A 21,895-nucleotide genomic window follows, 5' to 3' on the forward strand; every position below is an offset into this window, starting at 1 on the left:
ACCTTGGAGACTTTGAAAACTGGTTTCGTTTTGGAGACTCGGAATGGGGGTTTTGTTTTGATGACTCGGAATGTGATACCTATCTTGGAGGCTCAACAGGAATGTGGTTATACCTTGGGAACTTGGAAAGTTGGTTTTATTTTGGAGACTCTACCTGTGGGGTTCCTCTTGGAGACTCTTTGGATTCTAAAGCAATGAACAATGTTCTTTATTTAATGACGCTTGATTTAAGCAATATCAAGAAAGTTCGAGGAAGAAAATGCTGGAAAATTCTTTCTTCCCATTTCTACTTCTTCAAACTTAAAAGCCTTGAAAGACAGAATTGGAGGAAGAGGAAAAAAAAAAAAAGAAATACGTATTTAAAAAAGAAGAAAAGAAAGATTATGTTAGGGTTTGGGTTGGATTTTGAATGTGAGGGTTAGGGATGGGGTTGGGTTAGGGTTGGGATTTTGAATGTGAGGGTTAGGGATGGGGTTGGGTTAGGGTTGGGATTTTGAATGTGAGGGTTAGGGTTGGGGTTGGGTTAGGGATGGGGTTGGGTTAGGGATGGGGTTGGGTTAGGGATGGGTTGGGTTAGGGTTGGGATTTTGAATGTGAGGGTTAGGGTTGGGGTTGGGTTAGGGATGGGATTGGGTTAGGGTTGGGATTTTGAATGTGAGGGTTAGGGATGGGTTGGGTTAGGGATGGGGTTGGGTTAGGGATGGGGTTGGGTTAGGGTTGGGGTTGGGTTAGGGATGGGGTTGGGTTAGGGATGGGGTTGGGTTAGGGATGGGGTTGGGTTAGGGATGGGGTTGGGTTAGGGATGGGGTTGGGTTAGGGATGGGTTGGGTTAGGGATGGGTTTGGGTTAGGGATGGGGTTGGGTTAGGGCTTGGGTTGGGTTAGGGTTTGTATATTATTATGACTCACTCGCACATACACACACACACAAAAGTTAAGCCCCAACTAAAAAGTTGTGGGATTCTGTGTTTGGGGTTCACAGATTTAAAAACGTATCCCCATTATACACACACAAAAGTTAAGCCCCAACTAAAAAGTTGTGGGATTCTGTGTTTGGGGTTCACAGATTTAAAAACGTATCCCCATTATACACACACAAAAGTTAAGCCCCAACTAAAAAGTTGTGGGATTCTGTGTTTGGGGTTCACAGATTTAAAAACGTATCCCCATTATACACACACAAAAGTTAAGCCCCAACTAAAAAGTTGTGGGATTCTGTGTTTGGGGTTCACAGATTTAAAAACGTATCCCCATTACATTTTATTTATTTATTTATTATTTTCAAGGGTATTATCTGCTTACTTGTGTTTTTTGTAATTCTTGTGAGTAAAATGAACCCAAGATTTCTTCTCCATTTAAATCATATAATTTGTAGGTCCAAGGGACTGTATCCATTACATCAATGATTTTAAATAATTCACGAGTCCATTTTTGTGTATAACCTTTCTCAAAATGACTTTTCCATTTGTATATTCTTACAATATCACCAACTTTAAACTTGGGCTTTCTCAAATTAATCTCCTTTTCATATTCTAATTTTGTAAATGTTTCTGATGGTTTTGATTGTGTTGATGAATGAACTGTATTATTGTAATTATCTACAATATCCTGAATTAAATACACCCATTTTTGAGAACCGAGTTGTGTGAATTTTTTATATAATTTCTCTTTTAAAGTACGATTAAAACGCTCAATAACAACTGCCTTTCCTTCATTAAAGGTGCTGTATAATTTAATACCCTTCCCCTTAAGAAATTTCATGAATATTTTGTTATAGAACTCTGTTCCCTCATCAGTCCATAACTTCTTTGGTTTCCTTTTATCCCGATCAAATATTAGCTTAAAGGCTAACATTAAAGTATCACCCCTTTTATTTTTTAAAGGGACAACCCAGGCAAATCTACTCCTCAAATCAATAACGGTTAAAGCATACCTGTATCCCCTGTCATTATTCAATTCAATTAAATCAGCGGACCATATGTGGTCAGTGTATTTAGAATAAACCTTCCTTCTTTTAAACTTTGTGATTATAGGTTTGTGTAATTCTTCAGCCAAAAGCTCCTCAGTCTTGATGGCATCATTAGAGCCTAATAGTTTTTTGAGGAATAACCAAGACCAAGTTTCAATTTAGCATTTATCAAATTTCTCACAATAAACCTATCAACTTTCTCTCTCAACGTTGGATTTTGTATCAAAGACAAATTATACAACATTTCGCTGTCGGCTTTATGTTTTTCAGTCAACGTAGTGGTTTTCCCATAAGCAATATCATGCTTCATACACACTTCGTCAACCCTATTTGTAGGTTTAGACCAAGGTTTAGGATTGTCAGCCTCATCTAATCTTTTATCCAAGTTTGTTCCTGGACCACAGAAAGAATACCCTGGAAGGTGTAATTCCCCTGGAATTCCAGTTGTTGTAAATTTACTTCCTGACAGAAACTTTTGTATGTCTCCTCCTCTTTTAGGAGAGATGAATTGGCACTTTTTAGAGCCACATACTTGACATATTCCTTTTTGATAAACTCTATTATTTTTAGCTTTAACATAAGAGATATTTTTAGATTTAGTTTTCTTTTTACATTTGAGACAATAACTCATATTTATTTATCAGAAAAATTCCGACAGAGTATCAAAACCTTTTTGGTTTTCAACATATACATTTCAATCTTTATTTTTAAAACATAAAGAATCCTAAGGAATGCCTTCACTCTCTCCTCCATTTATTTACAAATAAAAACTAACTAAAGTCAATGACACCAACATCATCAATCACATAATCTTTTCCTTCTTCTTCTTCTTCTTCTTCACCACTTTCTCGTTTAAATCTCTGAAATTGAAGACATTGACGTTCTTATTTTTGAAACCATTATCTTCATAAGAGTTGTTAATTCTTTAATTTCCTCTTCGGTGCGTTGAGATTGATTTATTTGCTTTAATACACTCAATCTTTTATGAATCTCAGTGATTTCCATCTTTTTATATTTTTCCTCCCTCTCTCTTTGCTCCCTCTCCTCCTCCTCCATTTTCTCCCTCTCCCTTTCCTCCTTCTCCTTTTTCTCTCTTTCCTCCTTCTCCCTTTTCTCCCTTTCCTCCTTCTCCTTTTTCTCCCTCTCCTCCTTCTCCTCCTTTTTCTCCCTCTCCTCCTTCTCCTCCCTCTCCCTTTCCTCCTTCTCCTTTTTCTCTCTTTCCTCCTTCTCTTCTTCAACTCCTTCCTCATCCCTTGCTACCCTTGAGTTTGAACCCCAAAGAATATTATACATATACTCATCTGGATTTTGAGATATTCTTGTATCTATAATTATTTTTCTCATAATAGGATACCAATAAGATTTGTTGACGATTTCTAAAAGAGTTTTATATTTCATAACTTTGAGAAGTTCATTTTTATTTAATATTTTAAACAAGTCTCTATTTGTGGGTTTAACAATATCAGTATAAGGCCAGTTTTTTATGACAAAATTCCCATGTATATGCTCCAAATCATAAGGTATGTAATACCGAGCACCCTTTTCTTGTAGGTATCCTTGAATACAAAAATTATAATTCTCTTGTAGTCTTCTTCCTGCCATTTATGTATCAGAAATATATGTGAGATTAATATTATGACAGGTAATACCACCCCATCTTCCCACTACCAAATCGGTTTGTATTCCTCGGCTTTCTATCCTTATCTCATTACCTTCCTTCTTTGTCATGCGAACCATCGCTATACTATCATATATTTTTATTTTCTTAAAATCACGTATTTGTTGTTTACTAATTGTACTTCCACATAAATCCTTATCTTCACCAAGTGGATAATATTCTTCTTTACGAGACTGATTTAAATCATGTAGGTCTTCTATGTTTATTGAAAAAGACCAATTATACCCTAAATCAGGCATATCATACCCCCATTTATTAATTCGCATATTAACTAAATGTCCTTCTTTATAAAATTCAATTGTAAGCAGGTAGTTAAATTCAATGAGGAAAGGTGTATGGTCAGTATAACCAGGTGTTGTGGTTGTAAATTTTACTTCTTTCACAAAACGTGCTGTTTTCTTTAAAAATATATATTGTGATAAATCACTTAATCTAATTAAGTCATTCGCATCTGTAGGGTTTGGATAATTGATTAATTTATAAGTATTCTTCATATTAATATTTTTACTTACACTATATTTTTGTCGTTCAGCCTGTGCCTTTGTATAATAATTTGATAAATCAATATCCTGAGAGGATTTTCCAAAGATAGAACCATCTTTTCCAACATAAGTCATTTATATTAGATTAAAAATGATATCATAAAACTTTTCATTATTGTTGAGTTGAAATAATACATATAAACATAATTGACCACAACATTTAGAATTAATTTCTTGAACTTGAAATGTTTGATAAACACCATTCTGTAAGAATTGTATTACTTCAACAGGTGGTGGCATACCATAACTATCAAAATAATATTTATCCTGACTATTATGAATACAAACCCAATGAGAACCATTCTGTGTGTCTAAATTCATAATAATATTCTTTGTATTCTTATTTATATGTATTAATTCATCTCTCATACAGATTACCACATTATCAATTTTTAGTGTTTTACAATACTTGGCTAGTTCTATATTTGACGTTGTATTCTTTCCAAATTGTTTAAACCATTTATCCATTTATTTATGAGAAAGATACAATCCATTACCCCGTTTAGTTAGTTTAACACCCGCTTGAGCGATAGAGGAAAGCATATCACCAACCAACAATCTAGCTTTATCAGGTAGACTTTCAAGTTTTTGAGCAAAATCTACAATTACACCACTTCCACTAATTTGTTTCTCCAACTCCTTGTTATGTCTTTCCAATTCTTTTTGAGCTTTTAGTTGTGCCTTCCTTTCGTTAGCAGTTTTTACCGCTGCTGAAATACCACCAGTCAATGCTCCCGCCGCACTTAAACCAGCAAATAAAGGAATTAGAAACGGGAGAAATCCTCCTCTTGACTCGTCTATTGAATATTTCTTTAACATAGGTTTCGTCATTTTAATTTTAAGTGATCCAACATCATTTAGTGTTTTTACTTGTGTGTGTGTGAGTAAAACATCAATTCTTACAGCTCCTTTTCTTTGAATTGTATTAACATTAATAATACAAGGCTTTTGATTTTGAATACAAGATGTTAATTTATTAAGATTGATTTGATTAACATATACCCCAACCATTTATTTATGAGAAAAAACCTATGTGATATTAATCATAACACCATTATCTGTATTAATCTGTAATTCTGTTTCCTCCAAAAGCAAACAATATGCATTAACCTCTTCACTCTCCCCTCTTTCAATGTATAGAGAAGTATCCACTCGATTAGACTTTATAGTTTCCTTTTGAGAACTCAGGTCAATTGCGTAGATTGTATATAAACCTTTAAATGCAACCATATCCAAAATAGGATCATTATTACCATTACTTTCACACACCTTTTGGTAGGACTTGTAGGCTTCCGCATAATCATTTTTTTCCCAATCAATTTCCAATCTATCTCGCGGATAAAATGTGCCATCAAGAGAAACCCGAAGTTGTTTCACCTTAGCATTATCACTCAGCGCATTATTCTTATTAGTACCGTCCTCTCCATCTGGTTTTTTAAAAATGAGCCAGAGGTATCGTGGCTTTCCTTGAAGAACACCCAAATTCCAAGTGTAGGTAGTGTGTTCCAGTTTAACGTGTTGACATCTTCTTTTAAGGTATGATACATTTAGCGGTTTCTTTGAGTTAAGTCTTCTATTTAACATCTCTTCCGTTTTAAGATTAGGAGTATATTCACTGATATACCAACACAAATCATTAATAACAAATTTATTGTTGTCTCCAAAAGCATTTTCATCCCCAAAAAGCAACCTATTTACATTATCATTCCTTTGTAGTTGAAATCTAATTTTAAGACCATACAAAACTTTATCATAATCGCAAAATCCAAATATACCTTTAAGAGGTACTGCTACGGTAAAACTATTCACTGCTTTTGTTTCATCATTATACATTGACTTCCTTTGACTATAACCAGGGTCTGCGTTTGTACCCGTTGACATATCAGGAATAAAACCTTCAACAGCTCCCTTACCCATTCTATCACTAAACGAATATAGTGTAAATTTCATCATTTCAGATGTAGCAGAGACATAATCAACCGCTTCAACCTCTTGTGTTCCAATATACAGGCGGACACTGTCAAACATTTTCCAGAAGAAATCATTTACGAGTGTAGCATTAGTATTATTCGCAGCCTTAGTGAATTTAAATTTACACAGCAAGAAACTATCAGCTATATTCAAGTAAGTTTGTTGATTATTTATTTCAAAACTTTTTGTTCCGTTTGAATTCCAGTCTGTTCCTGTTATAGCATTTACCTTAAAATAGTCTTCCTTTTTAGTGGAGTTTGAAATGATAATCGTATCATCCAAATCATAGATACTATCAATCGCTTCCATACTTGTATTTATATAGCATTAAAATTGTTGAAACCCTGACCCAAGTATTTTAATGATTTTTTGTCGTTCTTGTGAAGATAGTTGAGTTTTACCTTTTTTTATTTCTTTGATTGCTTGTAATTTATGAGACTCCTTTTGAGCATCTTTGATACTCTTTATAGCACCCGCAACGGAGCCCACGGCAGAAGCAGTTGAACCAATTAGGTCTTTATGTTTAAGGATGGTTGAACCAATACCCATTAGAGTATCAATTATCCCATCTCCTTTATTTCGAAATTGATGACCTACACCTCGTTGTCTCTTAGGTTTATAGTATCCTCTACCCACATACCTTGTATAGTCTGGTGAAAGGAACATGCCCTCCCCTGTAATTATTTTATATTTTCCCAACTCGTGTTTTCTCACAATAACCATTATTTATTTATTGAAAAACTTCACGTAGGTGAATTCTGATGGATATAATTTCATCATTAAAGGATATCATACGATTATCTTGGTCGGTTATCCTAAAATTTACTCTGTATATGGTTTTTCCTGACACAGGTAAATAGACAAGATTTTTTGGTTCCATATTAAATTTATAACCAATCGGGGTTGAGTATGCACTGAATGAAAATATTGTATTTGTTCTTATTCCATCGTTATAAGCACCATCAATCAAATCACAATGAATTAATACTGAATTTATACCGGAGGATATTTGGATAACATTATCACTGTAAAACGTCCCGTTATTTTCAATCTTTTTTGAAGAGAAACCCAATAGCTCTCTAAACGAATTTTCAATCGTGAAATCAACTTTATAATTATTTTTAAGTTTAATAGTTGATTTTGAAGTGTGTTTTTGAATATCTATTACAATATTTTTTGGTTCATCACCTTTTTCTTTCATAAGGCGAGAGACTTCTGAAGATATTTGAGAAATCTCGTAAGCTCCAGGTGAAACGGTTATAGTTTTATATCCACTTCCTGGATTATAACTAAACTTGTTGTTTTTCTCTGTGATATTAAAAAGGGTATTGTAAGTTTCCATTGACAACAAAGATGCCTCATATGAGGTAAGGGGGTCAAGTTGTAGTGGGTAAGGGAATGAAGCTGTGTAATCGCTCGTTGTGAAATTAAAACTAAGAATTGTGCTTCTCATCTTATTTAATATCTAATAAAATATCTTTGTATTGACATTTATTAATTATTTTCATGTTCATCAACTGATCTAAAATGGCTGAGGATTCATTAAAACAATTGTTGTTTCCAGCCTTCTTACTACCTAACAACAATAATAGCCTATTAACTAATTGTGATGGGTCATTTGGAAGAAAACTAACACCCGAACCAAGCTTACTTAAAGCATCAATAATATGTTTCTCCTTCTCATTCTTCTTACTTTTACCAGCAACAGAAACTCCATAATCAAGTGCATTTAGCAACTCAATATATACCCTATCTTCCTCTCTTTCCATATCAAGTGGTTCCTCAAAATATTTTGAACCGCTGAATCCGGGGTTTGTTAGAAGAAACATTAATCTTGGAGTTAATTTAACATTTGGTTGAGTAGAACTCAAGAACATCAATTCATCATTAAATATCAATACCTTTTCTTCCACAAGATGAAACACTGCTGGTTCTTCTGTTGGAATGAGACCTGCTCTGGTTTTTGAACCCGCCGAATATTCATTGTTTTGAAGAGCTTCCACAACATAATTAGGGGGTTGATTTACCTCCTCAAGTTTCCGAAATAATCCCTCGTCATCATATTCTAATTCACCAAGTTCTTGTTTTGTTATCTGACTAAAATCTTTGAGCATTTGAAGTTTTTTCGGAGTAAATTCTACCGTGGGAACTGTAGGGTGTTGAGTTTTCAAAAGTGGTTTAAAGAATTTCTCTTGTTTTCTTTCAAAGGCTTCTTCACCAGTTAGTTTCTGTCTCCGTTTCTTCTTTATCTCTTCCTGTTGTTTAACAACTTTTGAAACTAATTGTTGATGTTCCTTAAACTTTCTTTCTCTTTCTTCAGTATTCATTTTCTGTATTTATTTATTGAAAAATATCATTTAGTATCTCATCTTGTTTCACAACAATATATTTATATTTTCCAATCGTGTGTTTCATATAATTTTCAAATTCTTTTTTACTACATAACGTAGAGCAATTATCTCTCCAAAAATTATTTACATCTATTGAATTTAACTTAAATAAAATAAAAGTATTGGCATTGTTTCTTATTGAGCGTCGAGGGAGTTGAAAATATGATTGACTAAGATATATACAATTACAAGAAGAATGTCTCCCTCTTGTATAGTAGCTATCCATTACTGTTTGGTTTCTCTCATTAACACAATCATCAAAGATGACAAGGTTCTTTTTTGATTTATCTAAATCTTGAGGTGAAGGTATATCATCCGTATTATCACTGAGAATACAAGTTATGGGTTTCGATTTTGATTTCTGTGTATCACAAAATAATTGTATTATATCATCAATATTATAATCATTTAGTTTGTTTTGAAGTTTAAATAAACCGATAATGTCTTCCTTTTTAAGACCCGCATTAAAACCCTGTGAGAGTAGTTGATACTCGGGTTGAAAACTTGACTTTGTAAAAATTATTAAATTATCATAATCTAAAAAATTAGAACCAAGGAGCATCTTTAAAAGTAAACAGGTTTTTCCACATCCGCTTGAACCAACTATTAGACATCTCAATGAATTTGGAATGTTTTTATGGTTATTAAATTTTATCTTATTTTCCCAAACGGGTAAAAAATCATTCATTTATATATTTGGAAAACAAGTTATCCAACTTTTTTTGAGCTATTTGAGAAACTCTATATTTTATCCTGAGTTCGGGTTTAATTTCAAAATAATCCATTATTTTATTTATATAGTATCTTGTATTAACATTTCCATTAAAATTATTTTGAATAATAAATATCATTAAACCCTTATACATTTCCTCAATACAATTAGTCTCTTCCCTTGAAAGAAATGGTGTATTATCATCACAATACTTAACATTCATCTCTCTTATTAATCTTGTAAAGTAATTCATTTTTAGTTCTAATTTAAAAGAGTTATATATTTTTTTATATTTCTTATTATCATTAATTAAAATTAAATCACAGAAAATACATTGTTTATATGAATCCTCATCATTAAGCCCCACTCTATCACAAGCCGGACAATTCTCTAATTTATCATATGGAGAGTCTGGAAATTCTAAATATCCTTCAGAACTTATCATATTTATGTGGTAAATTTTTACTTAAACTAAACGCAAGTTTATTCATTAATAAATACAATGTTTCAAAGCACAAAAGACAAATTTCAATCAATCTCTACTTCGGTGGAAGATATAGAAAAATATGTCAAAGATGTTAAATTGAACAAAGATAAATATGGAAATTTTTGGGTAAAACCAGTTATGGAAAATAACATGAGCCCCTCTATTTCATTTAAAGGAAGAGCTCTAACTATACCTGGAAAGACATCCATTAAAGTAAATCTAACAAAAGTTTCTCCTCTACTCCTGGCAATTTATTCAAAGCTTGAAAAAGTGATTGACCACGATACTTTGAAAAAGAATGATAAGACCATTAATAATTCTAGAGGAGACATTTGTATTTTCTTTAATAATCCAAAGGGTGTAGATCTAAGTAAAATGAATGATGTTAATATTTCTGGTGAAATGTCATTTCGTTCTATGATAGTTAGAGATTATTTAAAGATAACTTTTGATATAAAAATTGTAGAGATTGAATCTGTTAATGAAAGAAAGTATATAGATATTGATGGGAATATTTTTCTTGCTAATTAAATATGAGTCAATACAGCAGTGAAGATTTTACTATTTCATTGAACTCAGACGATAGTGATGATAGTATTTCATTGAACTTGGACGATGGTGATGATAGTATTTCATTGAACACAGATGATAGTTATGATACTAATAGTTTGTGCTCAAATGATAGTTATGAGAGTAGCTTTATTGATGACTCTGAGTATGATTCTGAGTATTCATGTGATAGTTATGACTTAGATGATTCTGAGTGAAAAAGTGTTTTAGTTTAAGCACAGCGATATATATAAAACGGAGCTGTAAAGCTCAAAAGTGTTTTATTTTAAGCACAGTGATATATATAAAACACCACGTTTTCTCACGCTATAAATATGGTTTATTGTGATACTTGCGAGAAGGAAGTAAAATATTATAAACAACATATTCTCACCGCAAAACATACATACAACATTTTAAACAAACTTTCCCCTCTTCCACCTGAAACAAAACACTGTTCTACATGTAATAAAAATATCCTCAAGAAAGGCTTCAAAATACATCTTAAAACAAATCTACATTTATCAAATTTTATCACAACTAAAAACTCTGATGGAGCATTCAAAGGACATATTAAAATAAGAGTCTTTAACTTCAAACCTCCTGAACCAGAGTCTATAGTTGATGCTGTAGAAATAGTTAAACCTGCTGTTCAAACGTTGATTGAAAAAACACTAAAGGAAATGAAACCACTTAAATTTTATATGGGAGTAAAATTAGAAATGACAAAGGATGAAGGAGTTATAGATGCACCATACATGAGAACTGAGCCACACTTTATATCTTCATATCAAGATTTTAAAACATCAGGAGTCTATGATGAACTTATTAAACAAGAGCAAGATGTGGATAATTCAATCGTAGGAAGTGGATTCAATATAGGAAAAATTATTTACATAGACATTCATATTCTTAAATCAGATCCTCTAAAAGCTTCTTCTTACATTGATTTACCCAGTGTTATCAAAAATAGAAAAGCAGTTATCAATATCAAAAATAAAGACAATAAATGTTTTCTCTGGTCTATTTTAGCACACTTACATCCTCCACATTTTCATGATGAAAGAGTATCTCATTATAAAAAATATGAGAATACATTAAATACGAAAGATCTAAAGTTTCCGATGACTTTAAATGATATTCCTAAATTTGAAAAGATGAATAATTTATCAGTTAATGTTTATGGTCTAACAGAAACAAACAACATTCAGGTTTTAAAGCTTTCTGACAATTGTAAACAAACTCATATTAATCTTCTATATTTTAATTCAGACGAAAATTCACATTATACATACATCAAAGATATTGCTAAATTAATAAAACCACAAGTCTGTAAGAGAACAAATAAAATATATATTTGTTTGCGTTGTCTTAACTTCTTCAATTCACAAGAAAGATTAGATAAACATTCAAATTATTGTGGCGAACATAAATCAACGGTAATCAATATGCCTAAAGAAGGCTCAAAGATCACATTCAAAGATGAAAATAAAAAGATCAAACATCCATTTGTTATATATGCTGATTTTGAAAGTATTTTAGAAAAAATTGATACTGCTTCTCAAGATCCAAAAGAATCATACACAAATAAATATCAAAAACATACTCCTTGTGGTTTTTGTTATTATATCAAATCATCCGTTGGTGATAAATATAACAAGTTAGAGATGTATAGAGGCTCAAATACCCCAGAGGAGTTTGTGAAACGACTAGAAAAAGACTGTGTTCGATTAACCAAGATAATGAGAGAAACCAATAAACCAATGTCCTTAACAAGTAAAGAAAAAAGGGAATTTATAAAAAACAATGTCTGTCATATTTGTGAGGAGAAAATTGGTAAAGGTCTAAAGGTTAGAGACCATTGTCATCTCACTGGTAAATATAGAGGTCCGGCTCATCAAAGTTGTAATATTAATTATCAACTCCCCTCTTTCATTCCTGTCTTTCTTCATAACAACGCTCATTATGATACACATCTATTTATCAAGGAACTCTCAAAGACTTCTGGAAGTATCTCAGCAATTCCAAACACGGATCAGAAATACATTTCATTCACAAAAACAATTCACACATCTCCTATTACTCATATCAGATTTCTTGATACATTTAAATTCATGGCAAGTCCATTGGTTAACTTGGTTCAAAATCTAAAAGAGTTTCCATGTCTTTCAGAGTATTTTTTAGATAAAGATTTTCTAACACAAAAGGGAATTTACCCCTATGACTATATGGACTCATTTGAGAGATTCAATGAAACACAACTTCCTTCAAAAGAAAATTTCTATAACAAATTAAATAATAGTCATATATCTGATAAAGATTATGTACACGCACAAAATGTTTGGGAAAAATATAACATCAAGAATCTTGGCGAGTATCACGATTTGTATCTCAAAACTGATGTGCTTTTATTGGCCGATGTATTTGAAGCCTTTAGATCTGTTTGTCGCACTGGATATGGATTGGATCCTGCTCACTACTACACAGCACCTGGATTGGCCTGGAGTGCGATGTTGAAAATGACAAAACAAGATTTGGATTTGATAACCGATGTTGATATGCTTTTGATGATTGAAAAGGCAAAAAGAGGTGGAATTTCACAAGTCTGCTCGAGTAGATACGCAAAAGCAAATAACAAATATCTTCCAAATTATGATCCAACGAAAGAGAGTTCTTACTTGATGTACTATGACGCGAACAACCTGTATGGCTGGGCAATGTCTCAGGCTCTTCCTTATGGAAAACTTAGATGGGTAAAGGAAAAAGACTACAAAAACGTTTTACAAGATGTATGTATCTCTACACAAAAAGAATTGGATGAAGAAAAAGTTGGTTATTATTTTGAAATTGATTTAAAATATCCAGAGGAACTCCATAACCTACACAAAGATCTCCCATTTGCTTGTGAGAAAGCAAGTCCAAAGAAAGAATGGTTGAGTGATTATCAACGATCGTTTGATATAGGTGAATCAACAGAAAAATTACTTACTACATTATATAACAAGAAAAATTATGTTCTACACCAAAGAAATTTGCGACAATATTTATCAAAAGGTCTAAGAGTAGAGAAGATCCATAGGGTTCTAAAGTTCAATCAAAGTCATTGGTTAAAGGGGTACATTGATTTTAATACACAAAGAAGAACAGAGTCAAAAACAGATTTTGAGAAAGACTTTTATAAATTGATGAATAATGCGGTCTTTGGTAAGACTATGGAGAATGTGAGGAAAAGACAAAATATCAGACTATCAACATCTTGGGAACAAGCATCAAAATTAATTAATAGACCGAGTTTTACTCGAGCTGAGGTCTTTACTGAGAACTTTTGTGCGATCCATTTGATTAAAGAGAGTATTGAAATGAACAAACCTATTTATATTGGAACAACAATTCTTGATTTATCAAAGTCATTAATGTATGATTACTTTTATAATAACTTGAGGAAGAAATATCAAAATGATGTTAATCTACTTTATATGGATACAGATAGTTTTATTTTGAAAATTAATACCAACGATGTTTATTCAGACATGAAAAGAGACATTAATATCTATGACACGAGTAATTACAGTCCAGAGAGTGAGTTGTTCTCTTCTAAAAATAAAAAGGTGATTGGAAAGTTCAAGGATGAATTAGGAGGAAATGTTATGAGTGAATTTGTGGGATTGAGGTCAAAGGCTTATGCTTATAAATACATTGTGAATAACGTTGAAAAGACTGATAAGAAGTTAAAAGGTGTAAAGAAAAATGTTATTAAAGAAACAATAAACTTTAAGGATTATTATAACTGTTTAACAACAAAGAAAGAAGAGTTTAGAAAGATTAATGGAATAAGAAGTTATAAACATCAATTATATTCAGAAGAGATAAATAAGAAAGCATTGGGGGCTTTTGATGATAAGAGGTTTATTTTAGAAAATGGAATTGATAGTCTCCCTTATGGTTATATAAGTATATAAGTGATAAGATATATATATAAGTGATAAGATATATATAAGTGATAAGATATATATAAGTGATAAGTTAAAAAGGGGGGGGGGGGGGTTGGGGATTTTAACGGGCTACCGCCGCCTTTTTTACTATTATATAAATGATAGAACCAAGTATCAACCAGACTAAAGAGTGGAGGTGTAATCAACCTTGGTATATAAATGGAAAACATAATGAATGTGAAAAATATCAAATAGGTATAATTGAAAAGGCAACTGGTAAAAAAGTTCACAAAACAAATAAGAGAATTAATTTAAATACCGGTGAATTGGGTAAAAAAGATGGAAATATTTTTGAGTGGACGGAAAACTTTGATGGTTGTCAGGAAAATATATACTTTAATTTAAAAATGGTATGTGGCACTGGAGGCGCTCAAGCAAGAACATTGAGGGAGGTTTACCATTTTATCTTAGCTCAGTTAAAATATCTTAATAAAGAACCAAACTCAAACATATTTTTTGTTAATATATTAGATGGTGAAGAGAGTTGTAGGAGAATTAAATTATTTCCCACGCATAAACAAATATTTGTAGGGTCGTTGTTTGAGTGGGTTATATTCACCAGATGATATTAAGAGTAAAAGGTTAAAAGGTCCATGAGGTCAGAAGGATCACAGGTGTTTAAGTGGTCTAATGAATAAGGATAACATGTCAAAAGGTTAGAAGGTTCGTAAAGAACAGGGTGAGAGAAATATAGGTGTTTAGGGGCAATGAGGGAGGGAAAGAATTAATATGGAAGTGAATGGGTCAAAGATTAATCTGCCAGATGATATGTAGAAGAAGGATGATAGGTCTATAAGAGAAAACAAATATTTGTAGTGTTTGAGTGGTCTAATGAACAACATTAAGGATAGGTACTACAGACAAAAGGTTCATAAAGATGAGGGTGGGAGAAATAGAGGTGTTTATGATTTTTGAAAAAGACAAGGGGGTAAATGACATTAGATAGGGATTTCCCATGTTAAACGGAGGTGTCCCAGAAGCAACATTATTACACTACTTACCTCCCTCTGGATTGCCACCCAACTTCTTTTCCTACCTCCACCCTTTCGCTCCCTCCTCTCACCACACCTCCCCCTCCCTCCTCCCACCCCTTCCCCTGCCTCCTCCCACCCCACCTCTCCCTCCAAACTCCCACCTCCACCCATTCCCCTCCCTTCTACCCCACCCTCCAAACTCCCACTCCACCCATCCCCCTCCGTCCTCTCACCAACCCTCCCTCCAAACTCCCACTCCACCCATCCCCTCCCTCCTCTCACCAACCCTCCTCCAAACTCCCACCTCCACCCCTTCCCTCGCTCCTCCCACCCCTTCCCTCCCTCCCACAAAGGCACCGGCGTTGTCCGGGATCTAACGTACATCTATTGGATGACCACAATTAAGCACATATTTAGACACAAACATTTTATTTATCAAGCTGCAAAATAATGAACAGAAATATCAACTTAATTGAAAATACTATTGTAATGCTTTTGGGTAGACAATATTGAATGTTTTTCCATCACGGGCCAGAACATACAAATTGTTTGGTATTCAAACTCTAGAGCAGCCCCACATACAGTTGACCATGTGAAAAAATATATTCAAAATCCGTTTTGTTTCAGACAATCCGAAAAGTCTCTAAACAACTATATAGTTACACGGATCAAAATCGCTTATTTAAAAATTTTTGCAGGGTGTATATTTCGATAAATTAGGGAAGGTGGTAATCTTTTTTTCTACAAACTCTTCTTTCACCCTTAAGAGTTATGGCGTTAAATGAGCAGTAGAATTACCTTTAAATTGATGTATAGGTTGTGTTTGTCCTATTTTTGCTTTTTAAATAATTAGCGATTCATGCATTTGAGAGGTCACGTGGCTCCTTCTCTGATTTTACCAATAATTGTAACGTCGTAATTAACAGTTATTTTTTCACATCTGATACCATATTTGATGATCGGAGATCACCATATCACCGATTATACAGATATCCGAACTAAAATTCGAAAAAACAATTGGGCTTTTTATAAAGCACTAGCTGAGGTACCCGGCTTCGCCCGGGTTGAATAAGAATAATACAAATATATGATGAAAAGAACATGTATATTTTAGAGCAATATCACAGTACATTTCCTACATGACGTTTTTTCAATTTTCAATTTCTCAAAACCTCTTGGTATACAACATTTCTGGTTTTCTTACTTGGTGCCAAGACATAAAGATTGCTTGGTTTTCCAACCCTCGAGCAGCCCACGTACAGCTGGCCATGGGCAAACACTTGTTCTGTGAAGTTCAGGCCTACAACCTTCATTGATTGCCCCTGCGCCTTGTTGATGGACATAGCAAAACATAGCCTGATGGGGAACTGAAGCCTCTTGAAGGAGAATGGAAGGTCAGGTGGAATAAATGGTATCCTTGGAATGAATACTTTCTCTCCTCTGTATTGTCCTGAGAGGATGGTTGCCTCTAGGACATGCGGCATCATTTACTGGATTGTCAATCGTGTTCCATTACACAGCTTTGGTGGATCAAGATTCCTTAGAAGCATGATTGGTGCTCCCACCTTGAGAATCAATCTGTGTGTTGGGAATCCTTGAGGCTGAAGACTGTTGAGAAACTCAGTTGGGAAGTTTACTGCCTGATCTTCATCTGTCACTTTGTCAATTTCTCATTTTCACCTTTAGACCTCAAAAATAATTGGTGGTTGAATTAGGTGACCCGATATGCAAATCCTATCCAAATTTCAAGTCAATTGGATGAAAATGTAGGATTTTAAAAACTTCACCTTAAGTTGTTGACCTTTGGCCTATGTTTACTTTTTGGCCTATGCTGACCTCAAAAAGAATTGGTGGTTCAATTTCAGTGACCTGATATGCAAATCCTCTTCACATTTCAAGTCAATCAGATGAAAGTTGAGGATTTTAGAAATTTGAAATTGTTGTTGACTTTTGGCCTATGTTGCTCTTTTGGCCTATGGTGATCTCAAAAATAGTTGTTGGTTGAATTCAGTTTGCTGATATGTAAATCCCATTCAAATTTCAAGTGAATCGGATGAAAATTGAGGATTTTAGAAACTAAAAAAAAAGGTGGTTGACCTTTGGCCTACGTTGACCTTTTGGCCTACGCCAATCTCAAAAATAGTTGGTGGTTTAATTCAGTAAGCCGATATGTAAATCCTATTCAAAGTTCAAGTCAATAGGATGAAAATTAAGGATTTTAGAATTGAGGCTGACGACTGTTGAGAAACTCAGTTGGGAGGTTTACTGCCTGATCTGCATGTCACTTTGTCAAGATAATCATAATTTCTTTCATGACCGGGCAGCGAACGTCATTATGTGCGACATTACATCACTCCTACGGACGTGAAAACATTTGTTTTCCTTAAAAATATATTTAAAATAAATAAAATAGTACATAAATTAACAATAAAAGAAGCTAAAAAACAATTTAAAATACAATAAAAAGCACATTAAAAATATATAAATATGTACGTACAGTATACTGTATGTACGCGCAACCGCTGATTCTCATTCAAAACAGAGGCGACGTACAGTATTCCTTTACTGTGTCTGTGTTAGCCATGGGTCCGAAGAAGGATAATGCTAGTGTTTCCAAGCGTAATGTGGTTACGATGGACGATAAGGTAAATCTGATTAAAAGGTATGGAAAAGGTGGAAAAGTGTCGGTGATAGCGCATAGACCTTATCGCGAATCGGAACCGCAATGCGTCATGGGATCGGAAAGGGGCAATAGCGCCGCCACAAACTACACCATGGAATTGCAGCTGGCCCGGTTTTTTAAACCATTGATATTAAAATAAAAAGTAGCCTATAACCACCGGAATTTTATGCTGATTCCGAATCTGTGTCTAAAACTTGTCTCCGATGTGTAGTTCTTGAGTTATAAGCGGACATCCAGACAGACAGACACTCCTCCTTTATATATAGAGATTGTATGTATGGATCTACCTCGGAGATGGTGACAGGTGGTGGCTCGTGTGTTTATAAGTTATTAATCATGAGAAAATGACCGTTTAATGTGATCCTACAAAGTTTTGTCATGATTAACCTTGGGAGCTTAAAGGAGTAAGGTCACAATCACCCGTTGCTTCGCTGAATATGGAGAAGGTGGGAGCATCGCCTTCCTTAAATAAATACTCTTATACGCTTTGTTATAAGAATCAGTGAATTTTTCAAATTTACAGATTTCACTTTTTTAAAAGAATTTTTACACAATTTTCAGTTATTTAGTCCAACAGCTCCGATCCTCAAATCTGAAGACAGATTTTGATTTTATTGTCAAGTCCGTAGCCGATGAAGACCAGCCTTGGGCAGATAGCCGAACGTTGCTTTAATTCCGAGGCGTGTTTCGAAACTTGGCAGGATTTATCTTTTCGCGTGTGGGGGAAAGGCCCGAAGCCTTATCTGATCGGACAGCCGCCATGGGGGTTTTTTTTACTCGCACCCACAAACAAGTAAACGGACAAGACACAAAGTAAAATGCAACAAATAATGAATTGAATGAAATAAAGCAATGAGGTAAAAATTAATGTTGAAGTAACAACTAAATCCTAATTTGAGACGTCTCCAATCCGACACAATTACATGCCACAGGGAGAAAAAAAAATCCCCCTTTTGATTTGGCACTCAGCTCTGGTCTCGACGAGTACTTTGTTGGGATTGGTCGCTGAGAGGACCGCGCATCAAAACGCCCGAAAAATGGCACCGGTCAATCGTGGAAGCGCACCGAGCCGTGCAGCAGGCAGCCAAATGTCCCCCCGTTCGATCCCAAAGCCGACACAAGAGAGAGAGAGAGAGAGAGAGAGAGAGAGAGGGAGAGAGAGAGAGAGAGAGAGAGAGAGAGTGTGAGTCCTCTTCATCCTCCTCTCCACGATCGCACATGAGCCAGGAATGTGACCGCTCGCCATGCAGCCAGGACCAAGAGAGGGCCAACAATGCGACTGTTCGCCACGTAGCCAGGACCAAGAAAGGGAGAGGGAGGAGGGACTCACCCTCCTTTGTCCCTCGCTGACGTCACCCCCCGATCAATCCTGAAGTCCCATTACATCATCCCATGGCTCCTTAACCAGTCACGAAGCTCGGGGCATGGTTTCTCCGTTACAAGTCATCAAGGTGGAGTCTAGCCTGCCATTTGGGAATGTTCGGCTGGGCAGGGTTTGCTTGCCGACTGGCAAATGTTCGGGTACTCTCGGCGATCATGGTTGTTGTTGTAATGGCAGCCCTTTTTGATGAAATAAAACGTAGGGGAAATCACAGGAGGGCAATTACACACTGGGGATTATACTACCTAATTAGCATAGCTCCACCCCTCGAATAGAGACACATATACGATCTTACTCTATGTCTATACAGATTTCCTACTTGGTTACATTGAGGTTCTTCTTCTTCGCGTCACACGGTCCATGTTAATCTACACAATCCTGCCTTTCCTATGAGATTCATCTCTACCCGTAAGTAACATCTCTACCCGTAACAAATGTAACAATATGCTTTAATTAGTCCATGACATTACATTGTGGTTCCAAGGCAAGGCATGTTTGAAAAGGCCGAAATAAAATGGCGGCGAAGACCCCTGCAAGGTGAAGTTGGGCTGACCAAGGATAAAGCCTGTTTTTGTTTTAATTTAATAAGGCTGTTAATTATCGTCAAAAGGGGTGTTTAAACTTACCCAATCACCCAGTTTTCACTCTTGGACTCCCTTGGAGGTCCCTTAGTACGTATGCAAAGTTTTGGGTCACAAGGTTTCATGGTTCTGGTGTTATGGAGGAGACACACTGACAGACACACACATTCTCTTTTATTATGATAGATTGTTCTTACCTGTGGGGTATTTGTCCACACAAGCCACTTGTAATAATTTTCTTCGAATGTCTGAACACTTTGTGACATCAGAAAGTCGTGAACATGGCAAGCGATGGAACCCAGCGAGGAGATGATGGAGCAGTAATCCAGCCGAGATCCTAACAAAAGGGATATCGTATGGATGTATGGCAACATTACACAAAGTATCAAATGTAACATTAGACCCCGGTTTGATGTGGAGCAGGGTCTTAGCCTTGAGTGTTATAATAAAACATCATTCTGCATCCTCAAATAAAACGTTTTCTCTTTCGTTAACTCCAACCGCTTTTTGTCTTTCGTTAACTTTTTCTCTTTCTTGACGCGCAATCGGTCTGGTCCCTGACAATCTGAGCGAAAATGATTAGGGTGGGAATTTTTATTTTTATTGCAAAGATAATAATTATCAATGGATGTAGTAATGAAAGATCTCCAATGGGTAATATTGTAATCCTCTCCAAAGTGTAATATTTATCTCCAAAATTATGCAGAGTGCAGTAAATCTTTTCCACCAGGTAATATGGGGTGTCCACCGTTATTCTTGTTCCAAATTCAAACCGCAACAAAAATAAAATAAAATGGGATCACATGAAATAACAATAAAAAGCGCAGTGTGTTGCCAAGTTCATAGGAGCAAAGCAGCTGCACAGGTTCAACGAAGCTTCAGCCTTCAGGCCGACCTATGGAAGGCAGCCATCATTGAGAAAAGCGATATGAGCAGAATGAAAACTTTATGGATACTGGTCACATCCTGAAGAGGAAAGGGGAAGGCGAGCCAAGAACAAGTGGTGAGGATGGTGAACATGTTCGTGAGTCATTCGAGCGCAGTCCAAATAAGTCCGTTCACGTTCAGATTCAGATGATGATCCTTAGACATCTACGAAAAAACTTTGAGAAATGTTATTTCACTTAATTTCCTCTGTCCCTTTGGAGACTTAACTTTCTCTTTCCAGTTTTTTTTTTATCTTCACTTCCTCGTTTGTTACTCTCTGCATCAAGTGGACCCCGAGTATTCTTCTCATGCACCTGTTATCAAAACCATCCAGTCTACTTTTCTCCTCCTTCGTCCAAGTCCAGCTCTCCGACCCATACAGCAACACAGAGATTACTGCTGCACCGTACACCTTCATCATGGTTTGTTTGCTCACATCCCTTCTTCTCCAGAGATCTCTGCTCAGATTTATTGAGCAGCCGTCCCACCAATGTCAGCCTTCTCTTCACTTCCTTGTCACTACCTCCCTTAATTGAATGAACCTACTTTCTCAATCACTTCATCCCTCATCTTCAATTCTTCATCTCCTTTTTGATTCTTCCTCGTCACAATCATCCACTTTGTCTCGAGAATACTCACCTTCAAAACAAATCTCTCACTTTCATCAATGATCCTTCAGAGGAGTGTTGCAAGTCTTGAAACTGTCACAGTAAGCCAATTCCCATAGTTTCTGACCTTCAATCTTGGCTCCTTCCTTACTTGACTTTCTCTCTCGACAAAATGAAGCACATGGTCGAATAGGATGTTGAACAGGTTGGGAGACCGGATGCATCCCTGTCTCACTCCGGTCTTTACCTTAAACCATTCTGCCAAAATTCTTTCTCCCCAAATTCTCACACTGGCCTCTGTATCCTCGTGCAAACTTCTGATCAGCCTCATCACTTTCTGTGGAATGCCCTTTTTTTTTTGTATGATCGAGGGGTGTGGAAAAGCACGAGCAGAATGGATGGGAACAAAATGGAAAGGGGGAAACACCAACAGCAGAGTAGAAGTAAGAGTG

At 35.2% G+C, this 21,895-nt stretch overlaps 2 protein-coding genes across 6 annotated transcripts in view; both read right to left on the reverse strand.

The window, feature by feature from the left end:
• Positions 1 to 21,895, reverse strand: part of TSEN2 (tRNA splicing endonuclease subunit 2) — an 841,321-nt gene that overhangs the window by 285,591 nt on the left and 533,835 nt on the right. The gene's annotated exons all lie outside the window — the stretch shown is intronic.
• ERMARD (ER membrane associated RNA degradation) overlaps positions 1 to 21,895 on the reverse strand; it is a 143,209-nt gene that overhangs the window by 107,384 nt on the left and 13,930 nt on the right. For all 5 annotated transcript variants that reach the window (XM_078776845.1, XM_078776844.1, XM_078776846.1 and 2 more), the window contains one exon: positions 20,106 to 20,245. In XM_078776845.1, coding sequence (XP_078632971.1) covers positions 20,106 to 20,174 — 69 coding nt within the window. In that variant the 5' untranslated portion in view covers positions 20,175 to 20,245. The remainder of the gene's footprint in view (positions 1 to 20,105; positions 20,246 to 21,895) is intronic.

The sequence above is a fragment of the Myxine glutinosa genome, chromosome 4 (assembly GCF_964187855.1).
Source record: "Myxine glutinosa chromosome 4, kmMyxGlut1.1, whole genome shotgun sequence".
Lineage (NCBI taxonomy): Eukaryota > Metazoa > Chordata > Myxini > Myxiniformes > Myxinidae > Myxine > Myxine glutinosa.